Source organism: Silurus aristotelis, assembly GCF_946808225.1.
Source record: "Silurus aristotelis genome assembly, chromosome: 15".
Lineage (NCBI taxonomy): Eukaryota > Metazoa > Chordata > Actinopteri > Siluriformes > Siluridae > Silurus > Silurus aristotelis.
In genome coordinates this window covers 4,046,824-4,065,290 of record NC_139588.1, presented here as the reverse complement: position 1 = coordinate 4,065,290, position 18,467 = coordinate 4,046,824, and the positions used below count along the sequence as shown (strand labels likewise).

The following is an 18,467-nucleotide window of genomic DNA, read 5'->3' as shown; positions in this document are numbered from 1 at the left end:
CACACCTTACAAAAAGTTAAACTTTTGTCTTTTCAGTCCACAGAGTATTTTCCCAAAAGTCTTTGGGATCATCAAGATGTTTTCTGGCAAAACTGAAGCGAGTCTTTATGTTCTTTTCACTCAGCAGCAGTTTTCATCTTAGAACTCTGCCATGCAGACCATTTTTGCCCAGTATCTTTCTTATGGTAGAGTCATGAACAGTGACCTTAACTGAGGCAAGTGAGGCCTGCAGTCCTTTGGATGTTGTTTTGGGGTCTTTTGTGAGTCGTCGCTGTGCTCTTGGGGTAATTTTGGTCGGCTGGCCACTCCTGGGAAGGTTCTTCACTGTTCCATGTTTTTTCATTTGTGAATAATGGCTCTTACTGTGGTTCACTGGAGTCCCAAAGCTTAGAAATGGCTTTATAACCTTTTCCAGACTGATAGATCTCAATTACTTTCTCTCATTTGTTTCTGAATTTTTTCTGAATTGTATCTCTGCATGATGTCTAGCTTTTGAGGATCGTTTGGTCTACCGTAATTTCCGGACTATTAAGCCGCACCCACTAAATTTTACAAATATTTTTATTTTTAACATAAATAAGCCGCACCTGTCTATAAGCCTATATATGTCTACACTAATGAACTTTACACAGGCTTTAACGAAAGACACGTTACACGGTGTAACGGGTAAAATATGTTGCGCTTCCTTTAGGAGCATAGCGGTATTTTGGGAACAGCATGCCACTGCATTTTTCCAGTATTACTGCGTGTGTTCAAGACGAGGAATATGTCCTTATTATTTTCTGATGCTCATTTTTTTGTGAAAGCTCAAGTTTCTTTGACTAACCCGTAACTCTGTTGCCAAGAAAAATAAAAAAGGACGAGTTTTGGAAACTTGTCTGTGCTTATATGATTTTTGTTGCAACTGGAGTTACAACTCGAGCTCTCGCTTCACCCAGACTCAACGCGTTACAACGGCTTGTTGTAACGGTAAAAAGGTTTGTTGTAAACAGTAGCCTACCAAGAAAGTCATTGTTCATTGTCTTCCTCCTTCCTTCACAACTATTTCTCTCGGGAGTTTATCTTTTGGCATCGTCGTGCGTTTAAAAATCACCCGGTGAAAGCTTCTCTCCCGATGCCGTGCAGCTCAGAACACAGGTGAAGTGCGTTTTTTCGTTTCCGTTCGGAAATTTTATTGGTCTAATGGTATGGGGCTCAGTTTTTTGGCTTGAAGTTTGTGAAACCGGGAAAAACCCAGGAAAAATTAATAAATTAGCCGCTTCATTGTTTAAGCCACAGGGTTCAAAACATAGGAAAAAAGTAGCGGCTTATAGTTCAAAAAATACGGTACTTCACTTTGTCAGGCAGGTCCTATTTAAGATATTTCTTGATTACGAACAGGTGTGGCAGTAATCAGTGCCTGGGTGTGGCTAGAGAAATAGATCTCAGGTGTGATAAACCACACCGAGATTTTGTTTTCCCGCAATAATAAAAACCTTCATTTAAAAACTGCATGTTGTGTTCACTTGTGTTATCTTTTACTAATATTTAAATTAGTTTGATTATCTGAAACATTAAAGTGTGAAAACATGCAAAAAAATAAGAAATCAGGACAACACTTTTTTACACCACTGTATGTGTGTGTAAGAGAGCGCTTTCCAATAAGTAGTTATCTCAATTGCATTTGGAAAAACTGTACCTTCACACGTTGGTGTTTCTGCTGACCAGCTGGCGTTCTTGAGACAGGTGAGCGTGTTCTCTCCTCTCAGTGTGTATCCTTCTTCACAGATTACGTTACAGGAGGAACGGAACGAGAACTTTTCATATGGATCAGTACAGTTTATGTGAGCATTTCCAGGGGTCGCAAGCTGGTCACAGGTCACAGCTGCAATAAAAAACATAAAAAAATAATTAATCATATATTACAATACATTAACAAGTCAAGGGTATGTGTTTTGGTAGGTTTTGAAAAAATTCCCTTTTTCAATATGTTGTTTAAAAGGTTTAATGGTTACACTGTTCAAAATAAAACCACATGAACAATGTCTAATGGTTCAATCATGATTTTGGGACACCAGGTGGTTATTAGACTGTCACTAGGTATTTTCCAGATTATTGCTATAGTTAATAGTTGCTTGCTAAGATATTCCAGTTGGTTGGAGGTTTGCAGTTGGCTTTTGTGTTGAGCTGGATGCTTGCTAAAGAATCTAAACAGGTGACTATTATGTTAACCGGCTGCCAATGAAATTTATGGATCTATGTCAAAAAGGCAACCGGTCAGGTTTTATGGTTTTCAAGGAGGTAGTTGATGAAGAGCATTTTTACAGTAGGTGTCTTTATTGTCCAGTAGGGTGAAGACCAAGTCAAGTGTGCTAGAGTTGATACACCAACTGTGCTGTTTCCAATCAGGTGGGCAGGTTGGTTTTGATGTTCCTCATAATAAATCTCTGTTAGTGTTAAGAGGTTCTTACACTGGTTCACACACATTCCTTTATCCAGTGTCTATGGAATATTTATGATGTTAGTACGTAAGGTATACAGGAAATCATTATCTGGGCTCACACATCTCCGGCTAGTATGTCTTCTTAACCAAACAGGAAACAGCTTTAGGTCAGGCTTTCCTTCCAATGTGTTTATACACAGTACTTGTCTGTTACCTGCATTAGAGCAAACAAGATCATTTTCTCCATTTCTGTGTGCTGTGTGATTCTTCCCTGTTCAGAAAAAGTGTAAACAGGAAGAAGATGCATTGTAGGAGTGGTGGATTACCCTCTGTAAACACGAAGAAGACGCACTGTGGGCGTGTCTCCGTTTATTCAGGTCTGTGCGGCAGTAATGGCGAGTCGAGGCGAGAGCAAGACGAGTTTCTCAAAGTGGAAATATGCTCATTATTTTACTTTAGTTAAGTATAAAGACAAAAACTTTTTAGTCAAATGTAAGCTGTGTCTTTCTGGTTCAAAGGTCGTATCTACTGCGATAAACAGCAACTCCAATCTGCCGAAGCTCCTCCAGGAACTCCATGCTAGAAGCTAGAAGCTAACCCGGTGTTCTGTTCTACATTGTTGATAGTTTTCATACTTCAGCTGTGAAAGGAATATGTTTAAGAGCTCAACACAACAGCAGAAGCCACATTAGTTTTTGACTGTGAATATATTATTCAGCTTGTTTTGTTATTTATTTCAGAAATCCTTGTGATATATTCAGTTTGTGCAGGTCTGACTTTAATAAAATAGTGTTTAAAAATGACTTTGTGTTTAAGTCAGTTTTGTGTTTGTATAGACCATAACGCATAAAAGGGCATTAATGGGAACATTAAAGAACGTTCTTTTAAAAAGTAACTAAAAAGTTACTTTTAACACTAATGCATTTTGGTGTAAGTAATCAACAAAGTAACTAAGTTACTTTTTGAATGAAGTAACGAGTAAGTGTAACTAGTTACTATTTTTTAGTAACGAGCACAACACTGCTCTGCTAGGCACATTGTCTAGTCCAGCAGCTTCTCAGCGGCTTTCTGTGATAAGACACAGCAGGAGCAGTGGTTTTCTGCATCATCTGCAAGGCCAAGTGCAGAATCTGTTCTTTGTGAAAGAGAAAGAAAGCTCTACAGCATGGACATATGTGTGTGTGCATGTATATAGTAGTAAATAGTGTTAGTGAAAAGTCAAAGTAAATTGCAGGAAGAATAAAAAGACAATTTTGAATTGTCTAAAGTCTGTCTCCCTGTTTTTTTTGTTTTTTTTTTACAAACATGCAAATTGAATTAAATCAAAATCATACAATACGGCCATCGGTTAGTCCCACCCCCTCACACTTCCATTTATTTATTTAAAAATCTTATTCATTATTTTTCTACCAATTAAATGAATTGGTAGAAAATTTGGAAAGAGGTATTTTCTAATTGCAGAAAGTAAATTCAATATATACTGACCCATGAGTTAAACACCACATATGGAGTTAAATAACACATTAAATTTGTTACAGACACAACAACATCAATTCTAGTTTTACATTATGGACTCAAGGCTATGCGAGTTTTCCAGTGGTGGGCCGTCAGGGCGAGCAGGACCTTCTCTTTTCAAGAAAGGCTAGACATCATGAGGAGGTCGGCTAACCCTGGGCTAAACCCTAGCTTGTCTCAGCCCAGGAAAGGGTTTGTTTACCACTTCCAGACCAGTGAATACTGGTACCACTGCATTACAGCCTCTGAGGGGCAGTGCAAATTATGAGTTTGCATATCTGGTGAGTAAGTTGTATTTTATTTACAGTTGTAATGTTTTTGTCATGTTATTAGGCAAATATTGATTCTAAACTGCTCCAGAAGATGTAGGTGCACAGTTGTGGTTGTAGTGTAAAGTGTTGGAGTCTTAACTGGGTTTCTTGCTTTAGTAAAATGGTTTTCACATTCCATATGTGAAATGCCTCTCTCTCTGTAATGCCACGTGCTGTTATATTGCGTTATACGTAATACGTGATTGTGGTGGTATTAAGAGGTGAATTAGGTCGGGTCCCCACTGAAGGCCCAGGTACCAAATGCACAGCCCACCACTGGAGTTTTCACTGGGACACAAATTGCTTGTTTGTTCCCCGTGTTGAGCTCAAGTAGCCAATGCCCTTCAAGTCCACACAGCAATTTGAAGATGTTGACGATGAAGCATGGAGAATTGAAAGAAGTGTGCAGTTGGATAGGTGGAATTATCTGGGATTGACAGGCTACTATCATAATTTTGTGAATAATTATTAATCTTTAGTCTTCTTACTGATTTCACTGATTAGGAATTGTTGTCCCACATCACAAACCTATCAACAACTTTGTTATCTCACCTTCGGTCACTGCATGCAACCTTGGGTTAACCAATCAAATCTTTTGTCACATTGTCACCCTCATGTCAAATTCATCTTTACTACATCAGGACAATTTGTCCATTTCTGTCCACACAGGTGATTGTTCAGTCCATCACCATCTTAAGACTGGATTTCTGCAACACGCTCCTGGCAGATCTGCCTCTGACCTTTAACCTTCAGAAAAAAAATTTCTTGCAACCGATTTGAGTTGCAAAAGCCTAGGTTCATCTGTGGGTTCCTTTTTTTTTTACTTAATAACAATGTGAAACATATTACATAGTCCCTGCTTTCTCACAAATGTCTTACAAAAGAAGAAGGGAGGGGCCCTGACTTCCTGCTGGAGTTGCAGTGATAAAAAATGTCAGTGATAAACATACCAGTTTAACTGTGCCAATGATGCTTCAGTGCATTCAAAAAATTATTTAGACCCCCCTTCACTTTCTTTCACTTGAATTGTCATTGTCACTGTTACTGTTTTTTTGGTTTGTTATTGTCAAACTTCATTCCATTCCATACAAATTGTACTTCCCTTTTGCACATCTAAATCACAGTCCCATGGTTTCCTTTAGACATAATGTTTAGGATTGAGGCCAAACAGCTTATATACAGTCTTGCTTATATTTTTTGCTTATAGATTATAGAATCATATTTCACACAGTGCTTTATTTTGCAAAATCCAAGTGAGCTTCAGTGGGTTTTGCACTGAGAAGAGGTTTCCATCTAGCCACTCTTCCATAAAGCCCCACAGGGTCTGTCCATCTCCACACAGGATCTCCGGAACTCAGTCAGAGTGCCCATCGGGTCTCTGGTTACCTCTCTTACCAAGGTCCTTCTCCCCCAATTGCTCAGTTTGGCCAAGCGATCAGATCTTGAAAGAGAGTATCTCCTGGCTGTTCCAAACATCTTCCATTTAAGAATTATGAAGGTCACTGTTCTTGGAAATCTTCAGGGCAGCAGAAATATTTTTTCATTTTTCCTCAGAATTAGGAAATGAGAAAAGCTTTGCAACAATCCTGTCTCTGAGCTCTGCACGCAGTTCCTTTGACCTTATGGCTTGGTTTTTGCTCTGGTCTACATTGTCAGCTGTGAGGCCTTCGATTTAGATGTGTGTGTCTTTAAAATCCTGTCTAATCAATAACCTTTTCCACAGGAGGACTGCAGTCAAAGTGGAGAAACATCTCAGTAATGATCAAGAAATGTCAAGTGTTGTTGCAAAGGGTCTGAATACTTATGCAAGTGATATTTCAGTTTTGTTTTGTTTTTATACCCAAACATTTGTAGAATTCTGTTGAATTCTGTAGAATACTGTCCACTGTCCATTAATCATACTTTGTGTGTGTGTGTGTGTGTGTGTGTGTGTGTGTGTGTGTGTGTGTGTGTGTGTGTTCGTGTGTGTACAGTGGTGTGAAAAAGTGTTGATGTTCCTCATTTCTTATTTTTTTGCATGTTTTCACACTTTAATGTTTCAGATAATCAAACTAATTTAAATATTATTAAAAGATAACACAAGTAAACACAACATGCAGTTTTTAAATGAAGGTTTTTATTATTGAGGGAAAACAAAATCCAAAACTACATGGCCCTGTGTGAAAAGGTGTTTGCCCCTAAACCTAATAACTGAAATAATATATTCCAACCTTAGCAGCAACAACTGCACTGTCAGGACTTTGATTGGGCCACTCCAAAGACTTCGTTTTGTTTTTCGTCAGCCATTCCGAGGTGGACTTGCTGGTGTGTTTTGGATCTTTGTCCTGCTGCAGAACCCACGAACAGATGGCCGGACATTCTCTTTCAGGATTTTTGGGTAAACAGCAGAATTCATGGTTCCATTTATCACAGCAAGTCTTTCAGGTCCTGAAGCAGCAAAACAGACCCAGACCATCACACTACCACCACCATATTTTACTGTTGGTATGATGTTCTTTTTCTGAAATGCGGTGTTACTTTCACGCTGGACGTAATGGGGGACACACCTTACAAAAAGTTAAACTTTTGTCTTTTCAGTCCACAGAGTATTTTCCCAAAAGTCTTTGGGATCATCAAGATGTTTTCTGGCAAAACTGAAGCGAGTCTTTATGTTCTTTTCACTCAGCAGCAGTTTTCATCTTAGAACTCTGCCATGCAGACCATTTTTGCCCAGTATCTTTCTTATGGTAGAGTCATGAACAGTGACCTTAACTGAGGCAAGTGAGGCCTGCAGTCCTTTGGATGTTGTTTTGGGGTCTTTTGTGAGTCGTCGCTGTGCTCTTGGGGTAATTTTGGTCGGCTGGCCACTCCTGGGAAGGTTCTTCACTGTTCCATGTTTTTTCATTTGTGAATAATGGCTCTTACTGTGGTTCACTGGAGTCCCAAAGCTTAGAAATGGCTTTATAACCTTTTCCAGACTGATAGATCTCAATTACTTTCTCTCATTTCTTTCTGAATTTTTTCTGAATTGTATCTCTGCATGATGTCTAGCTTTTGAGGATCGTTTGGTCTACCGTAATTTCCGGACTATTAAGCGCACCCTTATATAAGCCGCACCCACTAAATTTTACAAATATTTTTATTTTTAACATAAATAAGCCGCACCTGTCTATAAGCCTATATATGTCTACACTAATGAACTTTACACAGGCTTAAACGAAAGACACATTACACACTGTGTAACGGGTAAAATATGTTGCGCTTCCTTTAGGAGCATAGCGGTATTTTGGGAACAGCATGCCACTGCATTTTTCCAGTATTACTGCGTGTGTTCAAGACGAGGAATATGTCCTTATTATTTTCTGATGCTCATTTCTAAGTTTCTTTGACTAACCCGTAACGCTGTTGCCAAGAAAAATAAAAAAGGACGAGTTTTGGAAACTTGTCTGTGCTTATATGATTTTTGTTGCAACTGGAGTTACAACTCAAGCTCTCCCTTCACCCAGACTTAACGCGTTACAACGGCTTGTTGTAACGCTGGGGTTCAAAAAATAGGAAAAAAGTAGCGGCTTATAGTTCAAAAAATACGGTACTTCACTTTGTCAGGCAGGTCCTATTTAAGATATTTCTTGATTACGAACAGGTGTGGCAGTAATCAGTGCCTGGGTGTGGCTAGAGAAATAGATCTCAGGTGTGATAAACCACACCGAGATTTTGTTTTCCCGCAATAATAAAAACCTTCATTTAAAAACTGCATGTTGTGTTCACTTGTGTTATCTTTTACTAATATTTAAATTAGTTTGATTATCTGAAACATTAAAGTGTGAAAACATGCAAACAAATAAGAAATCAGGACAACACTTTTTTACACCACTGTATGTGTGTGTAAGAGAGCGCTTTCCAATAAGTAGTTATCTCAATTGCATTTGGAAAAACTGTACCTTCACACGTTGGTGTTTCTGCTGACCAGCTGGCGTTCTTGAGGCAGGTGAGCGTGTTCTCTCCTCTCAGTGTGTATCCTTCTTCACAGGTTACATTACAGGAGGAACGGAACGAGAACTTGCCATGTGGATCAGTACAGTTCATGTGACTCTTCTTAGGTGTCACAAGCCAGTCACAGGTCACAGCTGTATTAAGAATTATCACAGCATTGACACTACAGGAACAAGATAAATTACTTAATCCACTAAACTGTTACAGCTCAGGTTTTCCAACTAAATTAAAATTTTGTAAATATCAAGTTTGTAACTACCTTTTTATCCAAACATTTAAAACAACATAATTTTTTTGACTGATGTTTGAAGTGAATATTGTATTTGGAAGATATATTCCTTAATTGTTGGAAGTAATTCAGAAGTATTTCATTGTGGCAACTGAATTTTGGAAAAGTCTTACTGATTGTACTGACTTACAAGTAAATTGTGCTGAAAGATTGTTAAGTCAGGAAATAGACTTAACAGAGCTGTTTTTAAATGCTGAAAGCAGCAAGTCCCTGTCAGAAAGGTTTTATTATGGAAATAAAATGGGGTGCGATTCATTGCAATCCCTTCCCGTGGGCTCACCACCTACAGGAGGGACCATAAGGGACGGTGCTGTGAGTTTTGGGCAGCAGTCGAAGGCGGGGGCCTGCTTAGAGTGGTGCCCCCGCGACCCGAATTACGGATAAGCGGGAGAAAATGAATGAATGAATCATTGCAATCCCAAACTCTGTACCTTGGCAAGTGGGGTTTTTGGGTGTCCACTGTCCTCTGTGGTCACACTGAGTTTTATTGGAACCTATGAGCTTAAAACCCTCGTCACAGTAAAACACACAGGTGGAGTTGTAGCTGTTGATGGAGAGGGGATGAGTGCAGTTCCTTCTCACCTCAGTGGAGTGAATAGAGAGAGGACCACACTGTACCGCTGTGGATACACACACACACACACACACACACACACACACACACACACACACACACACACACACATATACAATGTACAGTATTAAGACAAGGCACTGAAGAAAGGCTGCTGTGTTCTGCATAATGAGGCTGAGAAGTTATAATTTTTCACTTTATATGAAGACGTGGAAACACGATTTCTTTGTTCATCGTTATTAAAGATCTAATAGCATAGTAATCGATGATACTTCAGAGAGTCAATAAAATTTTAGTTTACCTTGACACACTGGAAGACTGTGGGTCCACTTTCCCTGTGAGTTACAGAGGGTCTGGTTTGAACCCGTCAACAGAAACCCGACGTCACACTCAAAACGACAAATGGAGCCGTAAGCATATTTTTCCAAGGGGTCCGTACAATGCATGGAGCCATACGGAGCAGAGTTGAGATCCCTGCACTTCACAACTTCACACATAAAAGTACAATAAATGATCTATATTTCGAAACACGCATCCTGTCGGTACCTTATACAGGAAACTGTGATGATGGTCTGCACTCACACTGTACCTTCACACGTTGGTGTTTCTGCTGACCAGCTGGCGTTCTTGAGGCAGGTGAGCGTGTTCTCTCCTCTCAGTGTGTATCCTTCTTCACAGGTTACGTTACAGGAGGAACGGAACGAGAAATTGCCATGTGGATCAGCACATTTCATGTGAGCATTTCCTGGGGTCAGAAGCTGGTCACAGGTCACAGCTGCAATTAAAAAAAAGACCCACTAAAAGGAAAAAAATAATACTAATACTATGTATTTAGGTGAAAAGGTTTTAGGGGGAAAAAAGCATGAGAAAAAAGTACAATCATCTGTTTGCACAAGTGTTCACTCCCTCAACTGTAACGGTTAATTTCATAAGAGTGTACCAACTTAGCACATCTTCATTTGGCAATTTTTAGTTTACTTTTCCTCACAAAATCTGTCAAATTGTAAAGGATCTTCTGCATGTACATATATATTATTTTATAACGTGGGCATTAAACTGTGCATTAAACAACCATGTCATCACATTCTTTTTTTTTTCCACATGATTTGATTGAATATTTCTTACATCACAAAAGGGGTGTAAAAAGGTTTAATAGCAACTGTAATGAAATAAGTATATGGTGGTGCAATCACATTCAAAACTGTGTCACAATAACGAAAGGGATGGGCTTCCTGCTGCAGTCACTGTAACAATACTGAGAAAATTCAAGTCAGAAACATGTTATTAGAGAGTGTTATTTCAGGTGTGCTGTTTTTGTTAAAATAAAAAATGTGTCCGGGCCAATAGAGATAAACCGCCTTGCCAAAGAAAAACACAACTGTTTATTCCCCATTCCCTTAAGTGCTCTTCGCATTGTGTGTGGAAATGTACTTAGTTTCCCACAACCGTGCGATCTAATATTTTTATTTTGATTTATTTTTTTACCAAATCCAGGTTTTAATAATGAGTCGGACACTTCATGACCTGATTTTAAAAGTTTCCGCATCTTTCTTTTTGCCATTTGTTGCTCGAATTCGAGCCAATAGTTTGACCCTTTTAAAACAGAGGATGATCTTTTCCTTGAACACAATGTGTCTTTCAACATGGTCCAATATCTGTTTGCAGCTGAAACATCAATCTCAGGTGATGATTTTTTTTCTATAGGTCTGAAGGAGTACCTGTGCAGTTCGGAGTGTTGTGTATCCACTGTCCAGTGTGATCACAAAGGGTTGTGTGTGATCCTCTCAGCTCAAAGCCCTCTTCACAGCTGAACACACACGTAGAGTTGTAGCTGTTTGTGTGCAGAGGATGGAGGCATGTTATATTCCACCCACTGGTTCTGGTCGTAATCGGAGGACATTCAATAACTAGAATTATTAGAAGGAAAAACAAGTTAGGAAGCAGCTGCATATCGTCTGAGCAATGACGCTATTATAATCAGTGATAAGAAAAAGACACTCTTCCCTACCATGGCATTTTGGAGGCTTACTATCCCACTTCCCTGTAGATAAGCAGTGGAGATGTTTGGAACCCTGTAACTTGTAGCCACGGGCACAGTGGAAATGACAGGATGAATTGAAACGAAAGTCTCCATGAACATGGCGACACTCAACAAATCCCTGCTCTGGATTTGTAACCATGCCACAGTTTACAGCTGTGAAAAGAGAAAAAAAAAAGGCTACAGCATGCAGTACAAGTGAATCCTAAGGGGTCATACATTATAATATTTTCTTCTTTCTTGCGTTGTCTTTATCACAACTTCATTTTCTTGTGATCGCGACATAACAACAGTTGTTTCCTCATGATTAGTACTTCTGTTCATTTGACATAAGAGCATGTTCTAAAGGCAGCAGCAGCATTGCAGCATCATGGATGATCACATTCGCTTTTACTTTGATCAGGGACTCACTCAAACTGAAATAGCTCTTTGCTGCAAAACCTCCAAACGTTATCTTTCATGCATCATTTGGTACCAATGCAGACATCTCAGTCCCTCGAATTGGGGTAAAATCATTTTGTTTCATGAATCCTCTTTCTGATTGTTTGGGGGATCTGAAAAAATCTTGTCTGGAGAGGAAAAGGTGAGCGCAACCATCAGTCCTGTGTCATGCCAACAGTAAAGCATTCTGAGACTATTAATGTGTGGGGCCTAAGAACACAGCCATGAATAAAGAATGGAAAAAAAAAATCCTCTGGGAGCAACTTCTCCCAAACAAGCATTGATTATGCAAGAATGGGCTGCCATTAGACAGGATGTGGCCCAGAAGTTGACTGACAGCATGCCAGGGTGAATTCCAAAGGTGTTGAAAAAGAAGGGTCAACACTGCAAATAATGACTCTTCGCATAAACTTAAAAGCATTTGACACTAATGAAATACTTGTAATTATACTAAAGTATACTATAGTAACATCTGATAAAAAGATTTATAAACACTGAAGCAGCAGACTTGGAACTGGATTCCAATACATTCAACAACATTGAAAAAAAAAATACATAGATTGCCGGGAATTTGAAGAAGAGTTATATTCAAATAATTAACTCCGACATGCTGTGACTTTTCTCATTTATTTTGTCTGTTCTTTTTTAACCCCTACAGATCTCACCAAAATATTTGAGTCATTTTTGCTTTTCCTTTCATACCCCAACCTCATTGACCCCCGAATAGATCCATGTACTTAGACCGGCCAGAGGAGTACAAGCAGAAAATTAAAAGTGAGCCATGGAGTGAAAGAGGAATTGGCACTATTCCATTATCCCACCGTTTTATAACTTTAGTCAATATTCAATCAATATCCTTTTAGTATATTAACTGCAGGCAATAAAAAGAATTAGCACAGAAGTTTCACTTTTTTAAGTGTTAGATTCACCAGGGATATACAGCTAAAAAGATAGCAGGATAGCAAAAATTCTTTTCACTTGTAATTATTCTTTAGTAGACCATAGAAACATCTGACAAAAAAAATCTAAAAACACTGATGCAGCAGACTGTGTGAAAATTCATATTTGTGTCATTCTCAAAACATTTGGCCACAGATCTAGGTTGTCAATCACTGATGGACACAGAGTTTTTTTCAGTTCGAGTGTGTCATCTACAATCATCGATGGTGCTGCGATGATGCTGTCTCTAGAACATGCTCTTATGCCGAATACACCGAAAAATGAAATCGTGATCATGAGGAAACAGCGTCTGTTATGTTGAAATCATGACAAAACAAGAAAGAAAAAAAAAAATTTTAATGCATAGCCTCGTAGGACTTCTGTATGGCACACATACTTCGACACAATCTTGAAGTTTGGACTGTCTTCACTACCTTCACAACGAGCTCCAGTGAACCCTGGATCACACTTGCATGTGTAGTTTCCAATGTTTTCCACACATTCGGCATGCTTGCTGCAGGACCTCTCAAAGCACGAGGCTACACACATGAACAGCAATTTTTGCTTCGCATTATGCTAAGAAAAATGTCAGTAGAGTATTTCTTTCTATTATCTTCTGTGTATGTTGTTCTAAAGTAAGATTCTGTATTTGGTCAAATCTCAATCATCGCTTTTGAGGTATTAAAACTAATTCAAGTAGATTATTTCTGATAATTTCTGATCATTTCTTTTCATTTGGTTTTGGTCAAATAAAATGAAAAAAAATATATATATGCAAATGTAAATGTTACCTTTGTAACAGAGCGCTGCTTTCGCTTTGCTGCACTTGTCATCATTCCACTTGCCAGAATCCTTGTCTCTTTTGATGTAGATCTCCACACAGTCCTCGTTAGTTCCCTGGTCGTTGGGTTCTCCTGTAGCCCAACTGGCTGCCTCAGCGGTCAGTGGCTTCTTACTGTCCACCCATGTCCATTTGTCACCTATTTTCCTTAGGCCAATCCAGTAATAGGAGCTAGTTTTGGGAATCTCCTGATTAAGGTATCTGACTTCTTCCTGGTTCTGGATGGCCACCAAGTCGGTGTAATGTGTTTTGCACCATTGATGAGCCACGTTCCACTCCATTTTGTCTTTGCTGTGATGGTATGTCCAAGCCTGGACTCCTAATTGGCATATTGGCATTTTATGTGTGTCATAACTTTACATGCACCATTTACACACACACATACTGATTCAATTGGAATGAATAATAATATCATTAAGAAATCATATAAGAAATAAATGCTTGATTTAAGAAGATACAGACTAGAAACAAATCAAATCAACTGCCAGTGCAGTAAGATAATTCGATTTTAAATAAGAAAACACGTCTAGGCTTTAAAAAAGAACAAAATAAGCTTTAACACAAACATTCCAAGATGTCGATTTACTCTGATTCACTTAAAACTTAAATTCTTTTTTTTATTATTATTCTTATTTTGTCTTCAAATGAGGCAAAGCATTTAAACAAAAAAAACAAGATTACTATTAAAATAAAGAACATGCATACATGCATATTGTCAATGAGTGTTTATTTAAATGAAGACTATCTTGTAACACACAGTTACGATGCAGAAACAAAGCCGAATCATTACTTCCTGTTTCTTAAAATACTTACATAAAAACATTAAATGCAACATCAAACATTTTTAAATGTTTTTTTTTGTTACTGAACACTGAACTGATATTCAACATGAGAAACTGAAATTAAACTACAGAACAACTTAGTAAAAAAGTACCTTGTATAATGAAAAAAGTTGCAAAGAATAATAATCATAATGGATAATGTTTGGAAAGAGTGTGGTGTCTTAATTAAGCAGAGTCTTTGAATGTGTTGTAAATAATCTGTAAATAAATTTAATTAACTACATTTTTAAGTCTTAAGTGTGATTATTCAGCATTTTCTACTGGGCAACTTTAAAACTGGTTTTTACAACTAAAATAAAGTCTTAAAAGATACATGGCCTCAAATGATGATAATTAAGTTCAATTTGCAGATAAAATAAATGTAAGTTTTACTAACTAAGTGAGAAAAAAATATAAATAATCAAACACAATCTGCTCTGGCAAAGAACTTTCTTCTGAAAATAAGATCAATAAGATATTTATGGGTAGAAATAAGATTGTAAGTCTTGAGTTTTTGCAGGGTTCATAATCTACCTCAAGTAAGCTGCTTACCAAGTAGACAATAGCATTAGTAGACAAAAGACTGGCTTATTATTCTTAAAAACATACCATTATTCACCATGAGCAGAAGCACTCCCCATCGAAAATACATCCTTATCTGCTTCCAAAAAATCGACTGGCAAAAGACAAGAAGGTTGAATTGTGCTATGCCTTTGACTGTATCATTGTACTAATACTAGATTAAACCATGAGTAATAAAGCTCACCTTCTCAGCATCTTTAGAGTGACAACACTCCGCTCAGATCAAGACGAATTACGTCTACTAGGAAATGATGTAACTTGTGGTGTGAACATGGTGGAGCCAAACAGCACCAAGTTTTAAGTTAGTTAGACTGGCAAGGCATGGAAGTTTACACATTTGTTACTTCAGACAGCTGAGATGGGAACTTTTGTCTGACTTTGTATGCACTGCATTTAAAACCCGTTCTAAACTCTGCTGTAAAAACCCCAGCCAATCAAAAATGTAATGGATGAACAGTGGACTTTTTCATTTCACACTGATGTTTTAGGATTTGTACTCAGATTCTCTCTCTCTCTCTCTCTCTCTCTCTCTCTCTCTCTCTCTCTCTCTCTCTCTCTCTTGTGTTTCTTTTACGGAGGTAGTTCATATTTACACATTTCTGATCTTTGGAAAAAAAAACTATTGTAAAAACAAAATGTAAAATTGATGATTGAATGTGGCATCAAAAAAGAAAACACCACCACTTTATTCAAATCCAAGAAGAAAAAAAAACAAATTTAAATGATATACAGTGGGTACGGAAAGTATTCAGACCCCGTTAAATTTTTCACTCTTTTTTATTTTGCAGCCATTTGCTAAAATCATTTAAGTTCATTTATTTTCCTCATAAATGTACACATAGCACCCTATATTGACAGAAAAACACAGAATTGTTGACACTGTTGCAGATTTATTAAAAAAGAAAAACTAAAATATCACATGGTCCTAAGTATTCAGACCCTTTGCTCAGTATTTAGTAGAAGCCCCCTTTTGATCTAATACAGCCAGGAGTCTTTTTGGGAAAGATGCAACAAGTCTTTCACACCTGGATTTGGGGATCCTCTGCCATTCCTCCTTGCAGGTCCTCTCCAGTTCTGTCAGGTTGGACGGTAAACGTTGGTGGACAGCTATTTTTAGGTCTCTCCAGAGATGCTCAATTGGGTTTAAGTCAGGGCTCTGGCTGGGCCATTCAAGAACAGTCACAGAGTTGTTGTGAAGCCACTCCATCGTTATTTTAGCTGTGTGCTTAGGGTCATTGTCTTGTTGGAAGGTAAACCTTCAGCCCAGTCTGAGGTCCAAAGCACTCTGGAGAAGGTTTTCGTCCAGGATATCCCTGTGCTTGGCCGCATTCATCTTTCCCTTGATTGCAACCAGTCGTCCTGTCCCTGCAGCTGAAAAACACCCCTACAGCATGATGCTGCCACCACCATGCTTCATTGTTGAGACTGTACTGGACAGGTGATGAGAAGTGCCTGGTTTTCTCCACACATACCACTTAGAATTAAGGCCAAAAAGTTCTATCTTGGTCTCATCAGACCAGAGAATCTTATTTCTCACCATCTTGGAGAACTCCATGCGGGCTTTCATGTGTCTTACACTGAGGAGAGGCTTCCGTCGGGCCACTCTGCCATAAAGCCCCGACTGGTGGAGGGCTGCAGTGATGGTTGACTTTCTACAACTTTCTCCCATCTCCTGACTGCATCTCTGGAGCTCAGCCACAGTGATCTTTGGGTTCTTCTTTACCTCTCTCACCAAGGCTCTTCTCCCCCGATAGCTCAGTTTGGCAGGTCGGCCAGCTCTAGGAATGGTTCTGGTCGTCTCAAACGTCTTCCATTTGAGGATTATGGAGGCCACTGTGCTCTTAGGAACCTTAAGTGCAGCAAAATTTTTTTTGGAACCTTGGCCAGATCTGTGCCTTGCCACAATTCTGTCTCTGAGCTCTTCAGGCAGTTCCTTTGACCTTAATGATTTTCATTTGCTCTGACATGCATTGTGATCTGGAAGGTCTTATATAAACAGGTGTGTGGCTCTCCTAATCAAGTCCAATCAGTATAATCAAAAATTTCTGGACTCAAATGAAGGTGTAGAACCATCTCAAGGATGATCAGAAGAAATGGAGAGCACCTGAGTTAAATATATGAGTGTCACAGCAAAGGGTCTGAATACTTAGGACCATGTGATATTTCAGTTTTTCTTTTTTAATAAATCTGCAAAAAGGTCAACAATTCTGTGTTTTTCTGTCAGTATGGGGTGCTATGTGTACATTCATGAGGAAAATAAATGAACTTAAATGATTTTAGCAAATGGCTGCAATATAACAAAAAGTGAAAAATTTAAGGGGGTCTGAATACTTTCCGTACCCACTGTATCTTTCGCTAATTACTGCGGTGCTGAGTCATGAAGAAAACAGGAACTGGGAACATGAGAAATGTTTTTTTTATATCACGTTTCAATATTAGAAAGAAATGCAAGCCTGTCAAAGTTAATGTTTTGTTATAAAATAATTGAATCTTGAATAGATGATTAAAATGTGCCTGGTAACGCATTTCATATTTGTAATGAATATGTAGTAGTTTTTTTAACTGATTTTTAAAAATATTATGAATGATATTTACATTTATAGCATTTGCCAGATGCTAAATAGTGGTGCTGGGATTTGAACTCATAGCCTTCTGAGCAAACATCCAACATCTTAACCACTGAGCAACCACCTCCTCAACAGCATGGGTCAACAGATAACATTTACATTTATGGCATTTTAGCATTTTATCCAGAATAATAACAATATGGACGAATGCAATCTCAGTTTAAGAACTAGGCAGACAAATTTGGGCTTTTAAAATCATAAACCAAAAACAGGCCAGGCTTGGGCAATAAACAATCCAAAATTAGATTAGAACCAGAGAATCAAAATGCAGAACCAAAACTTGGTTAAACAAAATTAACTGAGTGTATTACTTGACAGGGAGCTAAATAAATAGAAAGCCTTTATTTCTGTATCTTTGGTCGAGTGTTTAGTTGGAAACAGGTGATTGTGAACATGCAGGTGTGTGTTAGGAGTCCATGGTGGCCATGTTTGAAGGACACACACGCAAGCTTTTACATGTACCCTGTATAGGTTTGTGCAAAAGTTTAAAATCCATTCAAGCTAAAAATATTTGAGAAGAGATCAGGCATGAGGAAAATCTCGCCTTTTGTTCAAAGCAGTTAACATGAACATCATCAATTAAATTTTTATTTGTATAGCGCTTTTAACAATGAACAATGTCTCATTAAACATCAGCAGCTCATTACAAATTTGCTTACATTTAAATAGAACATATTTAATATTTATTAGATATTCAATTGAATCAATGTTATTGAATATTTATCTTTTTTTTTTTTCTTAAGCCATCTATTTATTTCAAATTCTAACTGAAAGAAAATCCCAGATTTGACTGTAGCCTCAGACTTTTGGACCCCTCTGTATTAGGGATGGTATGTAGAGACATATACTACTTCACTGATTGGCATCGGTACTTCGGCATAAAAGTTGACATGGCGTGACGCATCAATTTTTAAAAAGTGTGCATCGGATACAAGTTGGCATTTGTATCACGAAGCATCATATGCACATTTGTATGCAATGGTATTTATATGTAGAGAGTGAAATTTATGGTTATATATTAGGTACCAAAACTTTAAATAAGATCTGGAGATTATACCATGAGAACAGTGAAATTTAGAATCGCAGGATTAAAAA

General features: G+C 38.1%; 1 protein-coding gene across 7 annotated transcripts in view; it reads right to left on the bottom strand.

Annotated features, from left to right (window-relative positions):
- The window catches only part of selp (selectin P), a 38,255-nt gene extending 23,207 nt beyond the window's left edge, over positions 1–15,048 (bottom strand). For 3 of the 7 annotated variants that reach the window (XM_083562959.1, XM_083562961.1, XM_083562963.1), the window contains exons 1-11: positions 14,930–15,048; positions 14,773–14,839; positions 13,293–13,661; positions 12,936–13,040; positions 11,092–11,277; positions 10,802–10,990; positions 9,673–9,858; positions 9,385–9,570; positions 8,941–9,129; positions 8,169–8,354; positions 1,679–1,864 (exon numbers count right to left, since the gene is read on the bottom strand). In XM_083562959.1, the coding sequence (XP_083419085.1) occupies positions 1,679–1,864; positions 8,169–8,354; positions 8,941–9,129; positions 9,385–9,570; positions 9,673–9,858; positions 10,802–10,990; positions 11,092–11,277; positions 12,936–13,040; positions 13,293–13,661; positions 14,773–14,815 (1,825 nt within the window). In that variant the 5' untranslated portion in view covers positions 14,816–14,839; positions 14,930–15,048. The remainder of the gene's footprint in view (positions 1–1,678; positions 1,865–8,168; positions 8,355–8,940; positions 9,130–9,384; positions 9,571–9,672; positions 9,859–10,801; positions 10,991–11,091; positions 11,278–12,935; positions 13,041–13,292; positions 13,662–14,772; positions 14,840–14,929) is intronic. The other 4 variants (XM_083562965.1, XM_083562964.1, XM_083562960.1 and 1 more) reach the window with 3 other exon arrangements.
- Between the last annotated feature and the right edge of the window lie 3,419 nt (positions 15,049–18,467).